Source organism: Panthera onca, chromosome C1, assembly GCF_046562875.1.
Source record: "Panthera onca isolate mPanOnc1 chromosome C1, mPanOnc1 haplotype 2, whole genome shotgun sequence".
NCBI classification, from domain to species: domain Eukaryota; kingdom Metazoa; phylum Chordata; class Mammalia; order Carnivora; family Felidae; genus Panthera; species Panthera onca.
In genome coordinates, this window is record NC_138346.1 from 82861044 (window position 1) to 82886297 (window position 25254).

Genomic DNA, 25254 nt, shown 5'->3' on the forward strand with positions numbered 1-25254 from the left:
AGAGTTAATTTAAAATATATGATGTAGAGACAATGACGTATAGATAGAGGCTCTGAGTGAAGGTTGGAGCTGAGGAAGGCATTATGATAAAGAAGAGCTATAAGTGCCCATTGAAATCTCAGGAGCAGTAAAGGACATGTTTCATAATTTTTAGGAATTAGTCAACATGTAGTTTTTGGAAAGAATAGAAATGGGTAATTACTGTGATAAATAAGCCACCTCAGTTGGTAAGTGGAAGCTGAATATACACATGATTGTGTCTTAAATTAATGTAGTCATCCTGCTTTGTTTAACATCTCTTTAAAAGTCTAAAATTCCACATATAGGTTTGCTAAGTATCCATCAAGGAATATATTTTAGTGTTTCACCTTTTAACATTTCTTCAATTAGTGTGAGTTGTAGGGACCATGGAAAATGTAGATAGGCTACTCTGAGCAGGCAGCTTCATGTGACATAATTTTATAATTCCTGTCATTTTGGTCATTTGTCAACATAGGAACAAATTTCAGTGGTCAGTACCTTTCTGATTTACAATTTAGAAGTGCTCTGGAATTGGTGTGGTGAGAGTCTTTCCACCCTCTCTATATATCCACCTTTATGTGTATGTCAGAACTGAGTAGAATGACCTAAGAGAGAAGTCAGAGCTACATTGCAATTCACTTATTTGAGCCAATAGTGAAGAGCAGTGGTTCCTAGACCTGGTAGTAGAGCAAAGTTCATCAGAGAACATTCTGTAGACCCAGATTTATGACCAAGACACGCAAATCATGTTTTAGAAGAATTTTCCCAGGCAATTAATGATATTTGGGAAACTTACATAGAGTAAAGCAAATAATTGATTCTTTGTGTATGTTTCTAATTATAGTTTAAGGTTACCCTTGGGTCCAAAACTTCATTAATGCCAGCTGATTTTCCTTTGCCTTTTTAAAATAAAAAAGTGTAATAATTTGTGAGCTTGTACTCTTGTTTTGTGAGAAGAATGCTTTCACTGGACCTACTGCATTTCATTGTACATACCACATTAAAGGTACCTCGCTGGGTGCACAAGGATATAAGAAATAATAAAGAGCAGAATCCCATCATAGATGAATTGGCTATGATCTAACTACCCTTTAGTTTGATTCCACTATACTACATGATCCTGAGGAATGTTAACAGTATAATTAGGTGAGAAGAATGATTAACATTCAGACATTTTATTTTTTTATTACTTATTTATTTTTTTAATGTTTATTTTTGAGAGAGCGAGCGTGAGCAGGGGAGGTGCAGAGAGAGATGGAGACAGATCTGAAGCAGGCTCCAGACTCTCAGCTTTCAGCACAGAGCCCGACGTGGGGCTTGAACTCACAAATTGAGAGATAATGATCTGAGCTGAAGCTGGATGCTTAACGGACTGAGCCACCCAGGCACCCCGACATTCAGATACTTTAAAGATGCCTGTTCTGTGTAGCTTTAGCTTTTTCTCTATTGACAGCTTCTAGTGAAAGTAAAATCTTGGGTAGCATAGCCAGGAAGCCTTTCAAGTTTAGTGCCTTAGCTCTGGACATGTAAGAACATCTAGAAGACCGTTAAACAAATTTTATCTGTTTGTGTGTGTGTGTGTGTGTGTGTGTGTGTGTGTGTGTGTGTGTGTGTGTGAATATTCCATGAATGGTATGCTTTATTTGGCTGTTGTGTGAATGAATATTCTGGCTTGAGTAGCTTCATATGTTAACATTTATGCATGGGTAAAATGACATTGTTTATTTTTAGTTATCTGGTTAAGAGTTTTTAATATCTTCAAGTGTGAAGGTTTTTTTTTTTTTTTTTAAAAAGTCATTGCCTCATTTGTATTCTGAACCCTTTGGTGGTAATATATATAGAGAGAAGGTTATATAATTAAGAATCAACTTTAACTCTCGCATAAACATGTACAATAAATAAGGGCAGGTAATTAATTAGGTTAAATATCTATTCACCAAGACCAATGCATGGAAACATTAAGTAAATAGGAAGAAAAGGTGTGGTTTTTGTTTTTAAAATTTTTTTTTTTTTCCTGATTTACTGCTCTTCACAGGGTATCTGTGGTAGCTTCTCTGCATTTTTTAGGCTGTGAGGTCATCACATCCTCAACAGTGTTTGAAGCAGGTGGCCTTGGGCAAAAAAGTACCTTCCTTCTGTGGATATTGGCAATAAATTCTTCTGATAACGATCTTATATGGTACACTTAACTGCTCAAGAGATCCGTGTCTAGGGAAGTGGACAAATTAACACAGACCTAAGTTGCTCAGGTTTTATAAAAACAACCCCTTTGTCATTTACCAGCAATTCTACAGGCATGTTCTGTGACACTATTCCAGTTTTTTTTCCAACACTATATATCAGAATAATAATTTATGGCACTAAAAGGGGGGAGGGGCGGATTCTACCCCTAAAGATTCAGATCTATTGCCCTGGGATTTTTTTTTTTTTTTTTTTAATGACCATTCATCCATTTTGCTCATGTCTACCTGAATACTACTTGTTCTTTGCCATTGACCACCCACTTGGCATCATAGTAACTGACACAGCCTAACAGTGCCACACCATTAGTGCTTTTCTCATCTTGTCATTGGAACTGTGAGACTGTGATCTTCAGTTAGCACCATTATTTAGCTGGCTTCATCAGAGCAAATGTTTGTCCTATCTCCTGAATCAAGCACATCTTATTGTTCTTTTTATATTAAGTGCTTTTCATGTTGTTTGATACCAGTCTGAGACTGGTACTAGGTTAATAACTATTTTCCAAAGTATTTTTTAGACACTAATTTTTACTTTTAATTTTTTTTAGCCTAGGGATTTTAATTTTTCCCAAGAAATCTTGACGAATCAAAAACTGTTTGTAAAAACATTGTCTTCTATGCTGTTAAAGCATATATATCAAAACAATTTTCAAATTCTTTTCAGGAAAGATTTTTGGGTTTCTTTTAAATCAGGGGACAACATGTAAATGTAAAAGATCCAGGCAACCAAAAGAATCTCTCAAGTAGATCACAGAATGTATACTGTTTTGGAATGTCCTCCAAAGTCTCTCTGAATTATCAGATGATAGGACAAAACCTTTATTACTTTTCAGTAACTAGAGGAAAGAAAAACTCTTCTCACTTTCTTATTCTACTTGTGGTTTATGTTCAGTGGTCTATTTTTCTATCTAATAAGGAAGCTTTCTAGCATATTTGTTTATTTACCGTGATAAAAGTCCCTTGGCTTCCTGGTGTCTTTCCTATTCCAAATTCTCCTGTTTTGATGACCCTTAGATAACTATTTAAGTGTGATCCTTAGATACTGTTTACCTTTAGGCTTAGCTTGGTTTGAAGAGATGTTTTCTATACCCATGGATTTCTTTACCTTCTGTGGTCTCATCAGTTTTACCAGGTCTGATGTGGAATGCAAGGTAATCAAGTCAATTTTCTCAGTAGTACACAAAATATGGTTTGGGGACAAGCAAGAGGAGCATCATCTGGGAACTTAACAGAAATGCAAATTCTCAACCACTACCCCAGACCTATTAAATCTGAAACTCTGGGGATGCTGCCCAGCAATCATCTCTTCCAGGTGTTGAATAGCTTCTTACAATTAGTGATTTGAGGTCTTTGGGATCCATGTAACTATAGACTGATCTGCCCATAATTTCTTTTTATTATACCAGTATTTAAAACTGTATTTTGTATTGAGCAAAACTCAGTAAATGTATACCATTGAAGTAGGCTCTCATAGTTCTGAGGTACCTTAGTTGAAGTTGCACTTGACATTTATTGCATTGTCAAAGAAGTACTGCACAGAAATTGTTTAGAATAAGATGATGTGCTTCTGCACCCCTCTCATCCTCATTTTGGTTCTTCTCCAATGTAATGTGATAATTTAGAAAGGGTACTGTGTTCACTGTGCATGGGATTTGACAGCATGGCATATCAAGTAAACCATTTAATTTAACCCCCACAGTACCCAGTGAGTTAGATAATAGTTTTATCTCAATTTTGCAGAGGAGAAAACTAGGACTTAGGAAAGTTAATTTGCAAAAGTGACACCACAGAACAAGAACCCAAATCTAGGCCCTGCTAGTAACAAAGCTCTTTAAGGACACAATATTGCTACCAATTTCATTTCTCTAGTTCTCCTTTTCCTTGGCTCTTTCTGAATTTGCGTTTATCTTAAATTTGATATAAATGGTCTTTACCATTTACTTCTCCTTATTCACAGTTCTAATTTGAATAATGTTCTTAAATATATATATGTGTGTATGTATATATATATATATATATATATACATACACACATATATATATGTTTAGTTTCATCACTTGTGACTTTCTAAGAAAAACTAAAAATTTCTAGAAAAATTCTGGTATCTTCATATTCACTTCTTATACCTTTACTTTTTTCTGGTTTAATTTCAAAAATGGAAATCTTTTCATATATTCAGTAAAAGGTTTAAAGTCTCTATTGCCAAATTTTTCAGACATGCTAAAATGCATCTAGCATTTTCAAGTTTGAAATGAGTAAGGAGAATATTCCAAATCATGGCAAAATTACAAATTAGAAAAGGAAAAGTGTAGCTATTGACTAGTAATTTTAATCTTCATTTGGAATAAATATTCCTCCTAAACCTCAAGGTTTAATTGAAGGCAGTAAATAAAATATGAAATATACAACCCTAATTCCAGAAAGAATATTTTGCTAATTTTTTTAATGTTACTAGCAAGCTGTCAGTCACTTATAAAAAGATAAAAATTCCTGATGTCTTTGTCTAACAATAATTGACGTTAGCTTCTTTTGAATCACCAGACATACAGCTTTATATGCTTTGCAACTTGATTTAAAAATTATTTCTTAAAAAATTTTCATGTACTTTATCTTTTGTTACTCTTGTAAGTTCTCGGTTAAATGAATTTCATAAATAATTTAACTATATTTTAACCATTTTGAAATTCCATTGCTGTGACACTACCATGAGATATACTGCATATATTTTACTTGAATTAGAGAATAAGTCATTCTGTATTTTTATAATTTATTATTCTTTTATACTTGGCAGTTTTTTTAGAGTCATGGCATGTAATTGCTAAAAAATTTGAAACTTAGCTAAGGAGTTGATTTAACCTGGCTCTGGCTTCTTTTTTGGCAGCTAGCTTACCTGTGGACATCCTCCACTACCTAGCATGTATTCATTTATCAAATACTTTTCTTGAAAACCAGTTGTATGCCAACATTGTACTGATTGATTTGGATACAATGATAGGCATAATTTCTGAGCCCTTCTTTTAAGGAGACTGTGATCCAGTGGAGCAAACATATAAGTAAGCACAGAGTTAGTTATATCACACTGTGTGATGATTAAGTTTTATGAAAGGAGAAGATAGCATATATCCTGAAAGCATTTGACGGACACATCCCCTCAGACTTTACCCAGAGTAGGAGTATATAGGGGTATCACAGGAACGTATTCCAGAGGTTGGTATGAAGCAGGATACAAGAATTGTTGAATGTTCAGACAGAATATTAATAGAAGGAGCTAGTAAGTTAAACTGAGAAGCTAGTCATTCAGAGCATTCCATTTATTTATTTATTTATTTATTTATTTATTTATTTATTTTTAACGTTTATTCATTTTTGAAAGATGGAGAGAGACAGAGCATGAGTGGGGGAGGGGCAGAGAGAGAGAGAGGGAGACACAGAATCTGAAGCAGGCTCTAGGCTCTGAGCTGTCTGAGCCACGTGGGGCTCAAACCCATGGACCCCAGGATCATGACCTGAGCAAAAGTCGGATGCTTAACTGACTGAGCCATCCAGGCACTCCATTCCTTTTATTTTTTTTTTTAACTTTTATTTTAAATTTTGTTTAAATGTTTTTATTTATTTTTGAGAAAGAGAGAGAGAGAGCACAAGGAGGGGAGTGGCAGAGAGAGGGAGACACATAACCTGAAGCAGGGTCCAGGCTCCGAGCTGTCAGCACAGAGTCCAGCGCAGGGCTTGAACTCGTGAACCACAAGATCATGATCTGAGCTGAAGTCAGACACTTAACTGACTGAGCCACTTAGGTGCTCCCAGACCCTTCCTTTTAAATGGTGTTAGAGAATTTGGAATTCAGAATTTGGGGGCTTGGGGGGAACTGAGGGGTTTTTATGTGAAAGTGGTATCACTAATGAGTATAAGAGTTGGAGACCGATAAAAAAGTTGCTATAGATTTCTGGTTTAGACATGATGTTGATCTAAAGTGGGATCGAAGCAGCTAGTGACAAGTGGATTGGGTTGAAATTCTTTAGGCAGTATAATAGGCCAATTGTTACTCTAGCATCTGAGATTGAAAACTGGTGCGTTCACTCTAGCAGAACATAATTTGAGAGGAAGGTCCACTGGAAGCTAAAGAAATGATATGAGAGTAAGCCATTCCTTGGAATTACCCATTTCACTGCTCCTTGAAATAGTATCAGTAAGTAATAGTAAGTTGTACCAAAATTCCTACAATTAAATAATTAGAGTCACCCAGGTTCCACCAATATGAGTAATAGTCATGCATAGACATTCAGCTCTTCTTACCCTTTGTCTAGTCCTACTATTTTAGAATAGCAAATAAAATCGTATTATAGAAAGCACAGTAGGAAGTGGAAGTAGTCCCTGGATGCACTGGTATAATTTGAAGAGAAATTCAACCAAGCATACTCTAATAATCAGTTTTCAGATAATCAAGATTTAGTTGTACCACTATTATTCATTTCATTTTTTGTCATTAAGCAGTTGGGGGAAAAAAACTTTGAAATTAGAATTGTCTTTTTCTTAAATTTTTATTTTGAAATTATTATAGACTCACAGAAGTTGCAAAAGTAGTACTTAGAGTCCTGTAAACCGGTTTCATCCAGCTTCTGTTAAGGATGACCTCTCGTGTTAATACGTATAACTCTCGTATAACTGTAATGCAATATCAAAATCAGGAAATTAATATTGCTCTAATATTGTTAACTGGACTATGGGTCTTATTTGGTTTTTAAGCAGATTTTACTTGCACTGATTTTTGTATGTCTGTATAATTCTCTGTGATTTGATCCCATGTATAGATTTGTGTGACCACCACCTCAATAAAGATACACAACTGTTCCACCATTACAGAGTAACTCTCCATGCAACCCTTTTGTAGTTATACTCACCCCTGCAACCTTGACTCTGTCTCTTATCCACTACCACTCTGTTCTTAATCTCTTGTCATTTCAGTTATACCAGTGGATCTTGGGACTCCTTCCACTTCCCTCTGTGCTTTATTTTATTTACTATTCCGAAATAGTAGGACTAGGCAAAGTGTAAGAGGAACTAAATATCTATACATGGCTATTAATCATTTTAGTACCAAATGTAAGCTTGGGTGACTACAATTACTGTAGAAGTTTTTAGTACAAATTATTATTCACATTGTTTCAAGAATGTTGTTTAAGTGGAATCATAAAATATGTAATTTTCTTTTGAGGTTGGCTTTTTTTTTTTTTTTTTTTTTTTTTACTATGGGTAATAAATACTGTTGAGATCCATGTATGTTGTTGCATGTATCAGTAGTTACTCCTCTTTTTTTGCTCAAGTATATTCCCTTATATGGATGGATGTTTGAGTTTGTTAAATTCTGTTGACTCATTGGAGAACATCTGTATTGTTGCCAGTTTGAGGGTTATTATGAGTAAATTTGTAATGAGCATTCACATTACAAGGCTTTAGGTTGAACATAAGTTTTCATTTCTCTGGGATAAATACCCAAGAGTACAGTTGTTTGCTGTGTTGCATGGTAAGAATATATTTAGGTTTTTAAGAAACTGTCAGCAAGAAACTTTGCAGAGTGGCTGTAACCAGTTTGCATTCTCACCAGTAGTTGTGTGAAAAATCCAGTTTCTCTGCATCCTCACCAGCATTTGGTGTTACCTCACTTTTTTATTTTAGCTGTTCTAACAGATATGTATTGATATTTCATTATGGTTTTAATTTGCATTTTCCAAATGGCTAATAATGTTAAACATCTTTCACATGTTTATTTGCCATCCCTATTGCCTCTTCAGTGGAATGTCTGTTTATGTCTTTTGCAGATTTTTCTAATTGGATTGTTTCTTTTTTGTTGAATTTTGAAGATGCTTTATATATTGGTCCTTTGTCAAATATGTGGATTACAAATATTTTCTGTCATGCTCTAAAGCTTGTTTTTTTTCTATTAAATTAGAATTGTTTTTTTAAAATATACTTTGTTATGGAGTGCAGATTTGACTATTATTTGGAGGGGCAAAACGTATTAAAATTAATCTTTTGACTAAGATTTAATTTACAGCAAGGTAGGCACTGAAGTACTGTGTGTGTTTCTTTCATGAATGATCCCCAAAAGAAGACAAATGCATGCTTTTAATGGTTTACTTGAATTATATTTGATGCAAGGAGGCAGATTAGACACCTACCTATGACCTCAGACATTTTACTTAGCTTTCATGAGCATTGTTTTCTTAATCTATGAAATGGGGAAAATACTTTTTAATTCAGTGATAGTTTGAAATAGCTATTATAGCCCTAAAAACAAAAGCATATTGTAAAAGCTCTCCCCCAGTTTTTAAAAATTCAGTCCTCATTTTCTAGTAGGCAATTATTTCATGTTTTTTTTGTGAGTTCAGATGTTGACTTACAGATCTTTTTCATAGTCAAGAGTATCTTAAACCACAGTGAGGCTGTCATTTCATTTTGCTGAAAGGGTTTTCTAAACCCCACATACAACTCTGATTTAAGGGAAAAAATAATTAAGTAGAATCAAGTAAAAATAATTAATGTAAAGATGCTGAAACAAGGTGCCTTGCATGGACATTAGGCTGATAGAAGGTGCCTTTTAGGGATTAGGTGCCTTCTAGGGGCAGCTGAGAAGACTAATTTTCTCCTAAGAAAAAATATTCTTAAAGGTTAAGACAGCAGTTGATGACTCTGTTTTTGAGTTTCCAGTTTGGGAGCTTGGCACCAGAAGCCAGAGTTTAGGCCCTGGCTACATAGCTTATACAATAAAAGGAAGACAGATTTTCTTGCTATTTATCTGTCATAGCCTTTTTCAGATGTTACCCTGTTAGCATTTCCAGGGAAGCATAAAACAGCATTCCAGGGGTTGGCATCTAATTGTCAGTATGTGAAATTAAAAATATGAGCTAATGAGTTATTAAATGAGGTATATACGAAGCACTTATAACAGTTCCTGGTATATAAGTAAACACTGCTTAAGTTCTTATTACCAGACTAGTAAAGGATTGCTATTGGAAGTCAGTGTGAAAAAAATTAGATCTTTTAACCAAAAGTATTTATCTGTGAATATGTTGCCCTAAAGAAGAATTTTACAAAAGTTATCTTTTTCTTAAGAGTATATATATTTTTCATTCCTGCTGTCATTCCCAACTTTATTTGGACATTATGCTAAAATGCATCTAATTTTGAAATATACTCAGTTTGGGGATACTGGCAATTAAGTGGAAATCTTTTTTAATGTAATTTGATTACGGGTAAAGAGAAATACAGGCAATTATGGATGTTCAGAGAAGATGCATTTTACCTACTCTCTAATGATTGTGTATGGTTGGTGAATGGAGCAAGAAAGCAAAGGTTTTGTGGAATGTGATGATCCTGTGGGATGGATGGGGAGGGAAACATTCTGTATGAAGGAAGCACATAGTTAAAAAAAAAAAAAGTTAAGGAAGGGATGTGAATAGTAGATTGAAGAGAAATGGAGTAGTTGTCTGTAAGAAAGAAAAATTTGACATACATTAAGGTATGAGTTTGAAGTGTATAGCATGATGGTTTGATTTACATATACTGTGAAATGATTATCACACTAGGTTTAGCCCAAATTTTTTGAAGTTTGAGAAATTGGACATTTTCATGTTTTCATGTTTTAAAACTTGTGTTTATTTTGATTCTATGATAGTAAATTCTTAAATAATCTTTTCAAGCCAGTAATGTTTTGTATTCATGCTAATTTATTTTTTTTAAGGATTTCAGTTTGTTGAAATGAGCAGTCGTAAATCAAAGAGTAACAACTTAATACATGCAGAGCTCCTTTCACAGGTTAGTATTTTCATTAATCCTAAGGTCTCGTAACATGCAACGCTGATCAGAGAATTGTCATCTTCTTAACTGGAATTCTCCCTTTAACGTGAAGGGAGAACATAACTCCCTTTCCATTCAAAAGGGTAGAATGCCTTACACTACATTTATTTATTCTTTGTAAGTCTTTGGATAGTTGGAGTGCTAACTTGACTTCTGCCTTCCCAAATGTCTTCTAATTTCCATCTACTTTAATGTAATCTTCAGAGTTTTGGACTTCTTTTGTTAAATTTATTCCTATTTTACTTCTTGTGATGCTGTTATAAATGGGAGTTTTTTTCTTAATTTTTTTTACTTGTTCATTGTTAGTGTATCTAAGTGAAATTGATTTTTGTATATTACTCTTGTTTCCTGTAGCCTTGCCAGACTTATTAGTTCTAATAGTTTTTAGTGTATTCTTTAGTTTTTTAATATATAAGATCATGTCATCTGCAAATATAGTTTTACTTCTTCCTTTTCAGTCTAGTTGACTTTAATTTTTTTTATTGTCTAATAGCCCCAACTAGAACTTTCAGTGCAATATTGAGTAAAAGTGAAAAGAATTCTTGTTTCATTTTTTATATTTGGGAAATACATTCATTCTTTCACAATTGATATATATGATGTTAGCTATAGTTTTTGTAGGTACCCTTAATCAGATTGAGGATGCTGTCTTTTTTCCTGGTATGTTGGGTGTTTTTATCATGAAAATTTAATATTAAGTGCATACTGTATTCCAATGGTGAGTATATATGTATGTGTGTCTCCCTTAAGGAATATAGTAGGGAGTGGGTATAATAACTGCTCTGGTATTTCTATTTATCTGGCTTGACCAGAACTGTGTGTTTTTCTAATAAAAACTAAATGTAAGTTATTGGCATCCCTTCATATAAGACCTTACTTTCTTTTTGGAAGGAAAATGTTTAACTCTGTTTCAAAGAAAGTTTTTAGCTGAAGTATAATTTACATATCCTAGTAAAGTGCACAAATTACATACAGTTCAGTTTCTGTACATGTATACACCTATTTAACCTTCATCTCAGATCACTTGAGATTTTTGAACCTTTCACTGTTCACTACAGCTTCACTTCACTTTACCCCTTAGATGTTATACATAGTTCTTGCCTTTCTATTAGACTTTAATGAAGTTTGAGAAAGAAAAAAAAAAGTGAGGTTTATCTTTTGATTTCTAATGATCTTACGTAAGTAGAGAAATAAGCATTATGTTTAGTTGAGTCTCTGTAGATGCTCATTTAAGTGTTTTATAGGTATCAGCTGTTACCTATACAATACCTGTGTTATGTTACAGATGACTGCCTTATTTAATCTTGAGAACAGGCCTGCCAGAAAATTGTTTCAATTTTGTAGATTAAAAAAATTAACATTTAGAAAAGGCTAACTTTAAAATCCATGTAGTTGACTTCTGGCATCACTCCTTATTCTTTCCCCTTCTTATACAATGATAATATGGATTATTTTATCTCTACTGAATAATTTGCTTTGCTTAGCCTCTGGTACATGGAAACAGGACTCAGATTTATCTTTTTGGTACATGAAGTATCGGTCCAATGTTGTCAGTGTGGGAGAAGCAAATAATCTTGGAAGCTTCTTTCTTCTGATGATGGGACCAAATCTGAAATAGCCTCTTAAGACTTTTGTCCCTGAAAGACCTCTGTAGTAGCAGCAGATTCAGAAATGGAATGCCTTTAATGGTCTATATTTTGAAAAATTATGCTAGATTGTCTGACATAATTTTTTTAAACCCAGTCTAAGCCCTTTTTTCTAAGGCAAACTCAAAATTTAGGCCCTTACAAGATTTTTTTTCTTAATTCATTCCAATGATTCTTCATTTTATAGGTGTAGATGAACACAATTTCTTCCATGTAATTGAGCATTTCCTTATGTGCTGAATTACTACTTTTTTCAATATGTCATTTCTTTCCAATTTATATGCAGTGTTTCTTTAGGCATGGGTCATGCTCCTTTAGTAGTGGTATGTTCTGAATCTAATAGGTCCTCAATAAGTATATAGACTTTTAAACTTTATTTTCTCAAATCCTGACTGTCATGATAGATGTAGATGGATAGGGCTTGAACTAAGCCAGTTTAGATGTGTTTGGTCTCTAGAGATTGAGGTGTGGTTCATGAGCATTATTAGATGACATTACGTTATTAGATTCTTTTGTGTCTTTGTTCCTTGGCTGATATGTTATGTACAAAGTGAAGCAATCATTCATTCACATGCAGTAAAACAGCCCTCCAATTGCTGATGTGGCTAAAGTAATTCTCTTGTTGGATTTCACAAGTAAATTTTCATCTTTCTTCTGGGACTTGGGATAATAAAAAGAAAAAGAAAAAAACCCCACTAATTTTACAACTCATGAAAATGGTACCAGAACTCTTGAACACAAGCTATTTATGGAGGGTTAAATAAATTGATTAATACCTAATTCTGACTGCTATAAATGTGTATTCTCAGTCATTTTTTATTTCATGAATAACATTTTCATTTGTATTTACTCACTTTTTTAAATCAGGTACAAAGAGTTTTACGGGAAAGATTTTGTCATCAAAGCCCACATAGTAACTTATTTGGAGTACAAGTACAATACAAGTAAGTTTAGCTATCCCTTTTTCTACTTAAAGATGCCCTTTAGGTTTTTCAAAAACCTACATAGATTTTACGTTACCTTACATGGATTTTATCTTGAATATGGCTAACGTTTTTATAGAGATAAAAAATTTTGCTTTTATACAGAAGCACTGAATATTATAAAGCAAGAGCAGATATGAATGTTTTCATAACAGGAAAGCTCCTTAACTTTGAATCTTTTGTTGTTTCTGTCATCTGGTATTATGGAGACAAATTCTGAGGTCTTGTACCTGATTCTCGAGTGCCAGCTGTGGAGTGAAAGGTTCCAAGAATTGCCACTGTTGTCCCTTGTCCCATATCATCATAAAGCCAAGATATTTCAAACTTAACTTGGTTTCCTCTTGAAGTTTCTAGAGATTCGTATGGACTTACTATCTCTTCCTGTGTTTTTCTGTGTAGGACTATATACAGCATAAGTCAAGTGCCAAGTGGGAGAGAAAAAGGGAATGCCTATTTTCTGTGCATATTCATATTCAGCTTTTAAAAAGTATTATCTAGCAAGTTATTCTAGCTTCCTTTTTAAATGTTGGCTATTTATGTCATTTCAGACACTTAATTGAGCTGCTAAAAAGAACTGCTATCCATGGAGAAAGTAACTCTGTTCTCATTATTGGGCCCCGAGGATCAGGAAAGACCACGGTAAAACTATTGATTTCTGGTATTTCCTTGCTTCTGTAGACATGTGATGATTCTTCTAGCCAATACCGGAAATATCTTTTATTTTCATTATTTTGTTAATTTTGCTTTTGTTTTTTTCTTTAAATCATAGAAGACCTACAAAGCCTTAAAACTTAGGGTGGTATATTTGAATTGAGCATATCCTTTTTACCTTACTTTCCTCCTCAGTAACAAATTTTCATTTGATGTTTTCCCATTGTCTTTTGTCCTTGAAGAATTAGTGATTGCCAGTAGAAACAGCAAATTAGCATTTATTGAGCATGTTTCTTGTGCTTTTTATCTATGTCCTGTACCTTAACTTGTGCTTTTTATCTGTTATCATTTTTATACTAACCCTGTAAGGTAGGCATTGATTCTGTTTATAAATTGGGTAACTATCATACCATGCATTCTTTTCTCCCTACTATTTGATTATTTACTGTTTAATCCTAACTCAAGTAATTTTTTCATTATAGTCCCATCTTCTAGAATTCTTTTCTACTTTCCCTCTATCATATTTCGCTTAGTTACCTCAAAAGCATACTCTTGCTTTTTCCTCTGATTTTGTCTTTTCACATTCTTTTCGATATATGAGACAAATTATAGCTGTTACGTTGAATATATTACTATTAACTTTCAGTACTTGGGCTGCGTAGAATTTCTTTTCTGCTATATTCCATGCAGTGAATTTAGATTTCTCACTAACATAGTTATTTTTATGTGTAGAAGTAAAATTATGTATTAAATAAAATTATGTAAATTATAAGTTAATTATAATTATTAAATTATATTAAGTTAAATTATAAGTAATATTGCTTATTTTGTAACCAATAAATATTGACTGTACATTAGGTAACGTGAGGAAATAAGGACTTTAGTATTTTACTCTTCTCACCCATTTCCAGTATTTGAAGTATATAAGTTGGGAATACAGATCTAGGTAATTTCTTTTCTTTTTTAATCTTGGAATACTTTTTCACATTTATTATATTACAATTATATTTAGAATAATATTTTCATTTTGACTATACTGTATTTGATTCAATCCTTCTGCTCATTTTATATAACCACTATTTTTTTATTCTTGCTTTCTTTATTATGATTTTCCTTTGTGTTTGACTTCAATGCTGTTGGGATAGTTTTAACAAGAGAGCCATGTGATTGGTATGCCTTTGAGCTATTAGAATCTTAAATTCTTAACAATAATATTAACAGTAGAAACACTGAGCAAAGGATATGCACAGAAAGGTCACAGAAAATTAAATACAAATCTGTCTTAAACTTATAAGCATCTTCAATCTTACTTATAAGTAACAAATTTATTTTTTTTATTTATTTTTTTTTTTTAATTTTTTTTTTTTTAACGTTTATTTTTGAGACAGACAGAGACAGAGCATGAACAGGGGAGGGGCAGAGAGAGAGGGAGACACAGAATCTGAAACAGGCTCCAGGCTCTGAGCTGTCAGCACAGAGCCTGACGCGGGGCTTGAACTCACAGACCATGAGATCATGACTTGAGCGGAAGTCGGACGCTTAACCGATCAAGCCACCCAGGCGCCCCGATAAGTAACAAATTTAAAGCATTAGCACTTCTGTCTACCAGGATGACAAAACCTGTAAAATTGCGAACACTAAAATTGTGAACTTATAGGAAAATAGACACATGTTCCTATTGGTAGTATAAATTTACATAACTAGAATAAGAGACAGTATCTAACCACATTACAAATTCATGTGCCCTTTGACTCAGCAACAGCATTCTAGGAATTTGTACTTTTTAAATGATGTATATACACTTACTCATTGCAACAACATTTATTGATAGTGAAAGATGAGAAACAACATAAATGTCCATCAACAGAATACCAGTTAATAAATGCCGGTTCATCCATCCATATGATAGATTATTATGCATCAGCAAAAAGTAACATTTGTCTGTAGTCCAGAAAAAAAGGGAAGAGGAAAAAATATCCTATTTGTATTGGTTTGTACAGGCATACCTCATTTTACTTTGCTCTGCTGCACTTTGCATATACCGTGTATTTTACAAATTGAAGATTTTTGGCAACGCTTTGTTGAGCAAGTATGTAGGTACCATTTTTCCAACAGCATGTGGTCATTTTGTGTCTCTGTCCCATCTTGGTAATTCTCAAAATATTTCAAACATATTCATTATTATATGTGTCATGGTGATATGTAAACACTGATCTTTGATGTTACTATTATAATTGTTTTGAGGTGCCAGGAACCATGTGCATATAAGATGGCAAACTTAATGGATTGATGTGTTTGTTCTGACTGCTCCACCCAGCGGCCACTCCCCCATCTCTGTCCCTCTCCTTGGGCCTTTCCTATTCCCTAAGATACAACAATATTGACATTAGGCAATTAATAACACTACAGTGGCCTCTAGGTGTTTAAGTGAAGGGGAGAGTCACACATTTTAAATCAAAACACTGTAAATCAAAAGGTAGAGGGGCGCCTGGGTGGCTTGGTCGGTTAAGCGTCCAACTTCGGCTCACGTTATGATCTCACGGTCCGTGAGTTTGAGCCCCGTGTCAGGCTCTGTGCTGACAGCTCAGAGCCTGGAGCCTGTTTCAGATTCTGTGTCTCCCTCTCTCTCTGCCCCTCCCCTGTTCATGCTCTGTCTCTCTCTGTCTCAAAAATAAATAAACGTTAAAAAAATAAAAATAAAAAAAAAAACAAATAAATCAAAAGGTAGAAATGATTGAATTTAGTGAAGAAGGCATGTCAGAACCAAGATAAGCTGAAAGCTAGGCTAGGCCTCTTACACTAGTCAAGCAGTGAATACAAAGGAAAAGTTCTTGAAGGAAATTAAAAGTGCTACTCCAGTAAACACACCAGTAGTGAGAAAGTGAAATAGCCCTATTGCTGATATGGAGAAAGTTTTAGTGGCCTACACATTCCCTTAAGCCAAAGCCTAATCCAGAACAAGGCCTTAATTCTGTTCAGTTGTTCAAAGGCTGAGAGAGGTGAGGAAGCTGCAGAAGAAAAGTTTGAAGCTAGCAGAAGTTGGTTCATGAGGTTTAAGGAAAGCAACACCTCCAAAACATAAAAGTGCAAGCGCTGATGTAGGAAAAGGGAGAATGATGAAACACAGACACATATTCTTGTTACAGTTCCTACCCAGAGGTGATACAGACTGCATCTCCTCACAGTTGCCTGGCCAGAGTGTCACATGCTCATATCTAATTTCAAGAGAGCGAAGAAGTGGATTTCTCCTAGATGCCTAGAAGGGATTGCTAGAAGTATTTGGTGAATGTCTGTGATGTTCACCACAGCTAACTTGTTTTTTGTGTGATTTTTCCCTGACTTGATAGTTGTAGAATTTCTTTATCTTAGCAGTGTAAAAATTTCAGACTATAAGCATAGGTCATAAAAACTGATACTGTATAAACTCCCTTAATATGAATTTAGATCTTTTTTCAGTAAAGGTTAATTTTTTTTCCAGTTTTCATTGTTCTGTTATCTTTGGAAAACACATCATCATACAAATGTTTAAAGATTATTTTTAGATAATGCTTTAATTCTTCAAGAGCTCCATTAGTGATACTCTGAGAAAATGAGATGTAGGAAATCAGTACATTAGACCTATTATTCCATCATAAACTATGCATCTTGAAACAAAGTGGCATTACAACAGAGAAGTTGTATCTCAGTGGTGTGTATATTAAAGGGTCTAGCCTAAAAATATAACTTGGGTCGCAAGCAAGCAACTGAATTTATTCTGAACTTCATCTTGGAAGTTTGTCCCTAAAAGCATGGAGAAGGTTCGGAAAAAAAAAGAAGTAGAGTTAGTAAACACTTGTAAAGATGTTTAAATACAAATTGAAACTTTACTCATTTAATTAGTAAATTGGCTAAAATAGACCTATTTTTTACCAAAAAGAAATTTAAACATGTAAGAGAGTTCCCTGTTTTTTTTTCAATATTTATTTATTTTTACTTATTACTTTGTTTTATTTTAATTTACATCCAAGTTAGTTAGCATATACTGCGACAATGATTTCAGGAGTAGATTCCTTAATGCCCCTTACCCATTTAGCCCATCCCCCCTTCCACAACCCTACCAGTAACCCTCTGTTTGTTCTACATATGTAAGAGTCTCTTCTGTTTTGTCCCCCTCCCTTTTTTTATATTATTTTTGCTTCCCTTCCCTTGTGTTCATCTGTTCTGTGTCTTAAAGTCCTCATATGAGTGAAGTCTACGATACTTGTCTTTCTCTGACTAATTTGGCTTAGCATAATACCCTCCAGTTCCATCCATGTAGTTGTAAATGGCAAGATTTCATTCTTTTTGATTGTCGAGTAATACTCCATTGTATATATATGCCACATCTTTATCCATTCATCCATCGATGGACATTTGGAGTCTTTCCATACTTTGGCTATTGTTGATAGTGCACTATAAACATGGGGGTGCATGTGTCCCTTCGAAACAGCATACCTGTATCCCTTGAATAATTACCTAGTAGTGCAATTGCTAGGTTGTAGGGTAGTTCTATTTTTAATTTTTGAGGAACCTCCATACTGTTTTCCAGAGTGACTGCACCAGTTTGCATTACCACCAGCAGCACAAAAGAGATCCTCTTTCTCCGCATCCTCGCCAACATCTGTTGTTGCCTGAGTTGTTAATGTTAGCCATTCTGACAAGTGTAAGGTGGCATCTCATTGTGGTTTTGATTTGTATTTCCCTGATGATGAGTGAAGTTGAGCATTTTTTCGTGTGTCGGTTGGCCGTCTAGATGTCTTCTTTGGAGAAGTGTCTATTCATGTCTTTTGCCCATCTCTTCACTGGATTATTTGTTTTTTGGGTGTTGAGTTGGTAAGTTCTTTATAGATTTTGGATACTAACCCTTTATCTGATATGTCACTTGCATATATCTTCTCCCCTTCCATCGGTTGGCTTTTAGTTTTGCTGCTTGTTTCCTTCACTGTGCAGAAGCTTTTTATTTTGATGAGGTCCCAATAGTTCATTTTTGCTTTTTGTTTCCCTTGCCTCTGGAGACGTGTTGAGTGAGAAGTTGCTGTGGCCAAGATCAAAGAGGCTTTTTGCCTGCTTTCTCCTCAAGGATTCTGATGGCTTCCTGTCATATGGTTAGGTCTTTCATCCATTTTGAGTTTATTTATGTGTATCGTGTAAGAAAGTGGTCCAGGTTCATTCTTCTGCATGTCACTGTCCAGTTTCCTCAGCACCACTTGCTGAAGAGACTGTCTTTATTCCATTGGATATTCTTTCCTGCTTTGTCAAAGATTAGTTGGCCATACAAACGTTTGTGGGTCCATTTCGGGGTTCTCTATTCTGTTCCGTTGATCTGAGTGTCTGTTTTTGTGCCAGAGAGTTCCCCTGTTATAACCATCCCTCCCCCCCCACCCCCCACATACACACATACAACTTCCCCTGTTATTAACATCTTCCCTTAGCATGGTACATTTGTAGAAATTCATGAACCAGTATTAATATGTTATCATTAACTAGCGTCTCATAGTTTTCATGAAGGTTCACTCTTTCTGATGTACAATTCTGAGGATTTTAACATATGCATAGTCATGTGTCCAACATTACAGTGTCATACAAAATAATTTTGCCACCCTAAAAATCCAATGTACTTTACCTATTAGTCTTCCCACCCCCAATCCTTGGCAAGCACTAATTTTCTTATTATCACCATGGTTTTGCCTTTTCCAGAATGTCACAGTTGGAATCATAAAATTAAGAAGATTGGCTTCTTCCACTTACCAGTATGAATTTAAGGTTCCTTCATGTCATTTTATGGCTTGATAGGTCATTCCTTTTAATTGTTTAATAATATTCCTTTGTATAGATGTACCACTGTTTATCCATTCACCTATTAAAGGAACTTGATTAGTTCCAATTTTGAGTAGTTCTGAATAAAGCTTTTATAAACACTTGTATGCAGGTTTTTATGTGGACATAATCTTCAACTTAATTGGATAAATACTTGGGAGCAACATTGTTGGATCGTATGGTAAGACTGTTTAGCTTTGTAAGACTGTACTAAGCTGTCTTCCAAAGTGTCAGTACCATTTTGCTTTTTCACCAGCAATTAATAAGAGTTTCTCTTGTTATGCATCCTCATTAGCATTTGGTATTATCGTTGTTTTTAATGTTAGCCATTCTAGTAGGTATGTAGTAGTATCTCAATGCTATTTTTATTTGCAATCTTCTAATTATGTATGATATTAAGTATCTTCATATGCTTATTTTCATCTGTATATCTTTGGTAAGGTATTTTCTGACCATTTTTGAATTGGGTTTATTCATTTCTTATTGATATGTTTTGAGAAGTCTTTGTATATTTTGGATATACCAGCTATGTGTTTTGCAGATACTTTCTCCAAATCTGTGGTTTCTCTTTTAATTCTATTATGAGTTTCCTTGGCAAGCAGTTTTCCCATATCAACTTACCAGTTATTTCTTTCATGGGTTGTGATTTTGGTGTTATATCTAAAACTTCATCACCAAATCCAAGGCCTTCTAGGTTTTTCTCCTATGTGTCCTTCTGGAACTTTTATAGTCGTTGTGTTTTACAGTTGGGTTGGTGATTTATTTTGAGTTAATTTCTTTGAATGGTGTAAGGTCTGTGTCTAAATTCTTTTTCTTTCTTTTTTTTTCTTTTCCTTGTATATGAATGTTTAAATTGTTTCAGCGTTTGTTGACAAGGCCGTCTTTTCTTCACTGAATTACCTTTGCTTCTTTTTCAAAGGTCAGTTGATTGTATTTGTGTCAGTCTGTTTCTGCCTGTCTTGATTACTGTAGCTTTATAGTAAGGCTTAAAGTTAGGCATTGACAGTCTTCCAACTTTGTGTGCTGCTTCAGTATTATTTTGGCTATTCTGGGTACTTTGCCTTTTTATTAACTTTAGAATTTATGTATTTATTTCCAAGTACTGGAATTTTTGTATTCAGTTGTGGGATTTTGTGTTCAATCTATAGATCACAATGGAAAAATTGGTTTCTTAAGTATATTGAATTTTCACATTTGATAAACATGGAATATCTTTTCATTTATTTAGGTCTTTCATCAGAGTTTTGTGGTTTTTCTCATATAGATCTTACACATATGTCATTAGATTTATACTAAGTAAATACTTTTGGTGCTAATGTGAGTAGTATGACATTTTTAATTCAGATTCCACCTGCTCATTGCTGATATATACAAAAGCAAATGACTTTGTGTTTTATCTTGTATCGTGCAATCTTGTTGTAATTGATCATTTGTTCCAAAAATTTGTCAATATTTGGGGATTTTCTACAATCATGTCATCTGCAAATGACAGAAAGTTTTTATTTCTTTCCTATTTCCTTTTGTACCTTTTATTTCATTCTCTTGTCTTCCTGCATTTGTCATTCACAGGCTATGTTTAAGCACTGATCATAAAATTAATATTATTCAAAGCCTCTTAATATGAATTTAGGTCTGTTTTCACTGAAGAATAAGTTTATTTTGGGATATTTCTCATTTATTTCTTCTTGTCCTTTCTTAGCATTAGCATATCCAGTTCTTAAGCCTTTGTTCTTATTTCTCTATGTCATTTCTCCATGTTCTTTCTTTTTTTTTTTTCCCCCTCAGCATTCTGCAACATCACCAGCGTGATTTTCTTCACCAGCAGTTCCACACTTTGCTTCTTCTAATGTGATACTTCATTTTAGCTTCTAACAGTCCTTCCTACTTGTCTGCCTCCTTGTCATGTACCTTCTTAGTCTGTTGTTTTGTGTTTATCTAAGTCTGGCTTAAACAGCTCAAAATATTTATTTTCTAAAATACACATTTTCAGTACTAATTAGTCTTTTTCATCAGCTTATGTCCTTTATGTAACATAATTTTTATATAAACTCCCATGTTAGTTTTTTCTATTTATTCAAGGTTAAAGAAGAAGACAGCCATTAAGACATAGTATTTATCACTTAATAAAACAGATTGTTCGTGGTATGCTGACAGTTTGTCCCATTGTTGTTACTTCTCAAACCAGAGAAGCCTGTTCTGGTGCTTTAAAGTCACTTATCAAGTCTGACTTTGCTGGAATAGGGAAGAATCCCATACTTGGTATTCCATTTTGTTATGATTTGACTTATTCCTATTGCACTCCAATATTGAGAGGACAGAGAGCCAAGGAGGATTGTTTAACTTTTGTGATTTGTTGTGTGTGGAGTATCCTGAGACATAAAATAGATGATTTTAGACAAGAACTCTTATTAGTATAACTTTTTAAATGTAAATTTTAATTTAATAAGAATACAGTATATTTTTAATACTCTCTTTGGCCAAACTACTTGAAATACAAAAATTTTAAATCTGCAGTCAACTGATAAAGATAACAGAAAGTTAGTGTGATTTACTGTATCTCAAACATTTTATTGAAAAAATACATGTGGTTCCAAATGACAGATTGTATCCTGGAAAATACTTTTCTATACAGAAATTACTGTAGACAAAGAAACAAGCATGTGGTAACAGTAATAGTAGGTAAGCATAAAAATCCCTGATTGCTGGCAGGTCTAAATGAACTATGCCAGTATGTTTGCAAAATTAATTGTTAGCTACAAAGATTGTGGAAATGGGGTAGCCATCTTTGTTATGGTGGTTGGTGTAATATAATATCAACTAAGTATTTTTAGTATATAATGTAGCTTAAAATATTTGGAAAGATGAAATTGTATACAGTAAAAAATTTACCAGTTACACAATTTGTTAAAAAATTACACAATAGGGGGGCGCCTGGGTGGTTCAGTCGGTTAGGCACCCGACTTTGGCTCAGGTCATGATCTCTCAGTCCGTGAGTTCGAGCCCCACATCGAGCTCTGTGCTGACAGCTCAGAGCCTGGAGCCTGCTTCAGATTCTGTGTCTCCCTCTCTCTCTGACCCTCCTCCGTTCATGCTCTGTCTCTCTCTGTCTCAAAAATAAACGTTAAAAAAATTAAAAAAAAAATTATACAATAGGTAACACACCAGTCAGTTTTAGCAATATGTGGATTTGAACTAAAATTATTTGAAGACACATACGCTAATACATTTAAATTATCATTTCATATCACACAAACACATCATGTAAAAATTGTGAGCTGATCTAGACAAATAATAAGTTGTTTAAAGTAAATTTAATGGAAAGAATGTTATAAACTTGTTTTAACTCTTTTAAGTTTTTATTTTAACCACCTGGTGCTCATCACAAATGCACTCCTTTATCCCAACAACTATTCTACCTATCCCCCCAACCACCTCCTCTCTGGTAACCATCAGTTGGTTCTCTAAACTTCAGTCTTTTTCACGGTATGCCTCTCTCTCTTTCTCTCTCTTTCCCTTTGCTTGTTTTGTTAACTCAATTCCACATGAGTGAAATCATATGGTATCTGTCTTTTTCTCTGACTTATTTCACTCAGCATTATCCCTCCATGCATGTCATTGCAAAAGGCAAGATTTGATTCTTTTTTAATGGCTGAATAATATTCCATTGTGTGTGTATACCATGTCTTCTTTATCCATTCATCTATCAATGGACACTTTGCTTCCATAATTTGGCAGTTGTAAATAATGCTATATAAACATGGGGTGTGTGTATCTCTTTGAATTAGTGTTTTTGTATTCTTTAGGGAAATATCCACTGGTATATTTGTTGGATTGTAGGTTAGTTCTCTTTTAACTTTTTGAGGAACCTCATATTATCTTTCACAGTAGCTGTACCAATTTGCATTCCCACCAACAGTGCATGAGGGTTCCTTTTGCTCCACATCCTTGCCAGCACCTGTTCTTTTTTTTATTCTAACCATTCTGGCAGGTGTGAAATGATATCTCCTTGTGGTTTTGATTTGCATTTCCTTGATGCTGAGTGATGTTGAGCATCTTTCAATGGGTTTGTTGGCCATCTGTATGTTTTCCTTGGGAAAATATCTGTCTTCTGTCCATTTGTAAATTGGATTATTTGTTTTTGGGGTGTTGGGTTGTATCAGCTCTTTATATATTTTGGATACTAACGCTTTATCAGATATGTCATTTGCAGATATCTTCTCTCATTCAGTAGGTTGCCTTGTAGTTTTGTTGGTTTTCTTCACCATCCAGAAGCTTTACATTTTGATATAGTCCCAATAGTTTATTTTTGCTTTTTTTTTTTTTTCCCTTGTCTCAGGGGGAGCTATTTAGAAAGAAGTTCCTAAAGGCCAGTGTCAGAGAAATTACTATCTGTGCTTTCTTGTAGAATTTTTACGGTTTCAGATCTCACATTTAGGTCTTTAGTAGATTTTGAGTCTATTTTTGCATATGGTATAAGAGAGTGGTCCAGTTTCATTCTTCTGCATGTTTCTGTCCAATTTTCCCAGCACCATTTTTTGTTTGTTTGTTTCTTAATTTTTTTTAATGTTTTTATTTATTTTTGAGACAGAGAGAGCCAGATCATGAGCAGGGGAGGGGCAGAGAGAGAGGGAGACACAGAATCCGAAGCAGGCTCCAGGCTCTGAGCTGTCAGCACAGAGCCCAACACAGGGCTCGAACTCACAGACTGTGAGATCATGACCTGAGCCGAAGTTGGATGCTCAACCAACTGAGCCACCCAGGTGCCCCCATTTTTTGAAGACATTATCTTTTTCCTTTTGGATATTCTTTCCCACTTTGTCGAAGATTAATGGACCATATAATTGTGGGTTTATTTCTGGGTTTTCTATTCCATTGGTCTGCATGTCTATTTTTGTGCCAGTACCATACTGTCTTGATTACTGCAGCCTTGTAATGTAACTTGAAGTCTGGAATTGTGATGCCTCCAGCTTTGCTTTTAAGATTGCTTTGGCTATTTGGGGTCTTCTGTGGTTGCATAGACAATTTAGGATTATTTGTTCTAGCTCTGTTAAAAATGCTTAGTATTTTGACAGGAACTACATTAAATGCATATTGCTTTGGGTAGTTTAGACATTTTAACAATATTCTTACAATCCATGAGCATAGAATGTCTTCCTATCTCTTTGTGTCCTCTTCATTTTCTTTCATCAGTGCTTTATAGTTTTCAGGGACCAGATTTGTCACCTCTTTGGTTATGTTTATCCTAGATATCTTACTCTTTTTGGTGCAATTGTAAATGGTATTGTTTTCTTAATTTCTCTTTCTACTGCTTCGTATAGAAATGCAATGGAGATCTGTACATTGATTTTATATCTTGCCACTTTACTGACTTCATTTATTTTAGCAGCTTTTTGTTGGAGTCTTTTGGGTTTTCTATATAGAGTATCATGTCATCTGCAAATAAGTGAAAAGTTTTACTGCTTCCTTACTGTTTTGAATGCCTTTTATTTCTTTATATTTTCTGATTGCTGTGGCTAGGACTTCCAGTAGTATGTTGAATACAAGTGTTGAATACAAAGACATCTTTTGTGTTGTTCCTGACCTTAAGGGAAAGGCTTTCAGTTCCTCCTCTATTTTATGTTTAGGTATGTTTCCTCTAAACCTACTCCATTGAGGGTTTTTATCATGAATAGATGTTGTACTTTGCCAAATGCTTTCTCTGCATCTACTAAAATAATCATATGGTTCTTATTCTTTATCTTATTGATGTGCTGTATCATGTTGATTGATTTGCAAATAGTGAACCGCCCTTGCAACCCAGCATTAAATCCCGCTTGATTGTGGTGAATAATTTTTTTTAATGTATTGTTGGATTCTGTTTGCTGGTATTATGTTGAGAATTTTTGCATCTGTATTCATCAGAGATCTTGGCCTGTAGTTGTTTTTGTGATGTCTTTATCTAGTTTCGGTGTCAGGATAATGCTGTCCTCATAGAATGAATTTGAAGTTTTCCTTCCTTTTTTATTTTTTGGAATGTTTGAGAA

General features: G+C 34.3%; 1 protein-coding gene across 11 annotated transcripts in view; it reads left to right on the forward strand.

Moving 5' to 3' along the window:
• ORC4 (origin recognition complex subunit 4) overlaps positions 1–25254 on the forward strand; it is an 81621-nt gene that overhangs the window by 28379 nt on the left and 27988 nt on the right. For 5 of the 11 annotated variants that reach the window (XM_081796373.1, XM_060626414.2, XM_060626415.2 and 2 more), the window contains exons 2-4: positions 10001–10074; positions 12630–12706; positions 13294–13384. In XM_081796373.1, the coding sequence (XP_081652499.1) occupies positions 10001–10074; positions 12630–12706; positions 13294–13384 (242 nt within the window). Of the gene's footprint in view, positions 1–10000; positions 10075–12629; positions 12707–13293; positions 13385–14254; positions 14343–19343; positions 19413–25254 lie in introns of those variants that run through there. The other 6 variants (XM_060626419.2, XM_060626420.2, XM_060626418.3 and 3 more) reach the window with 3 other exon arrangements.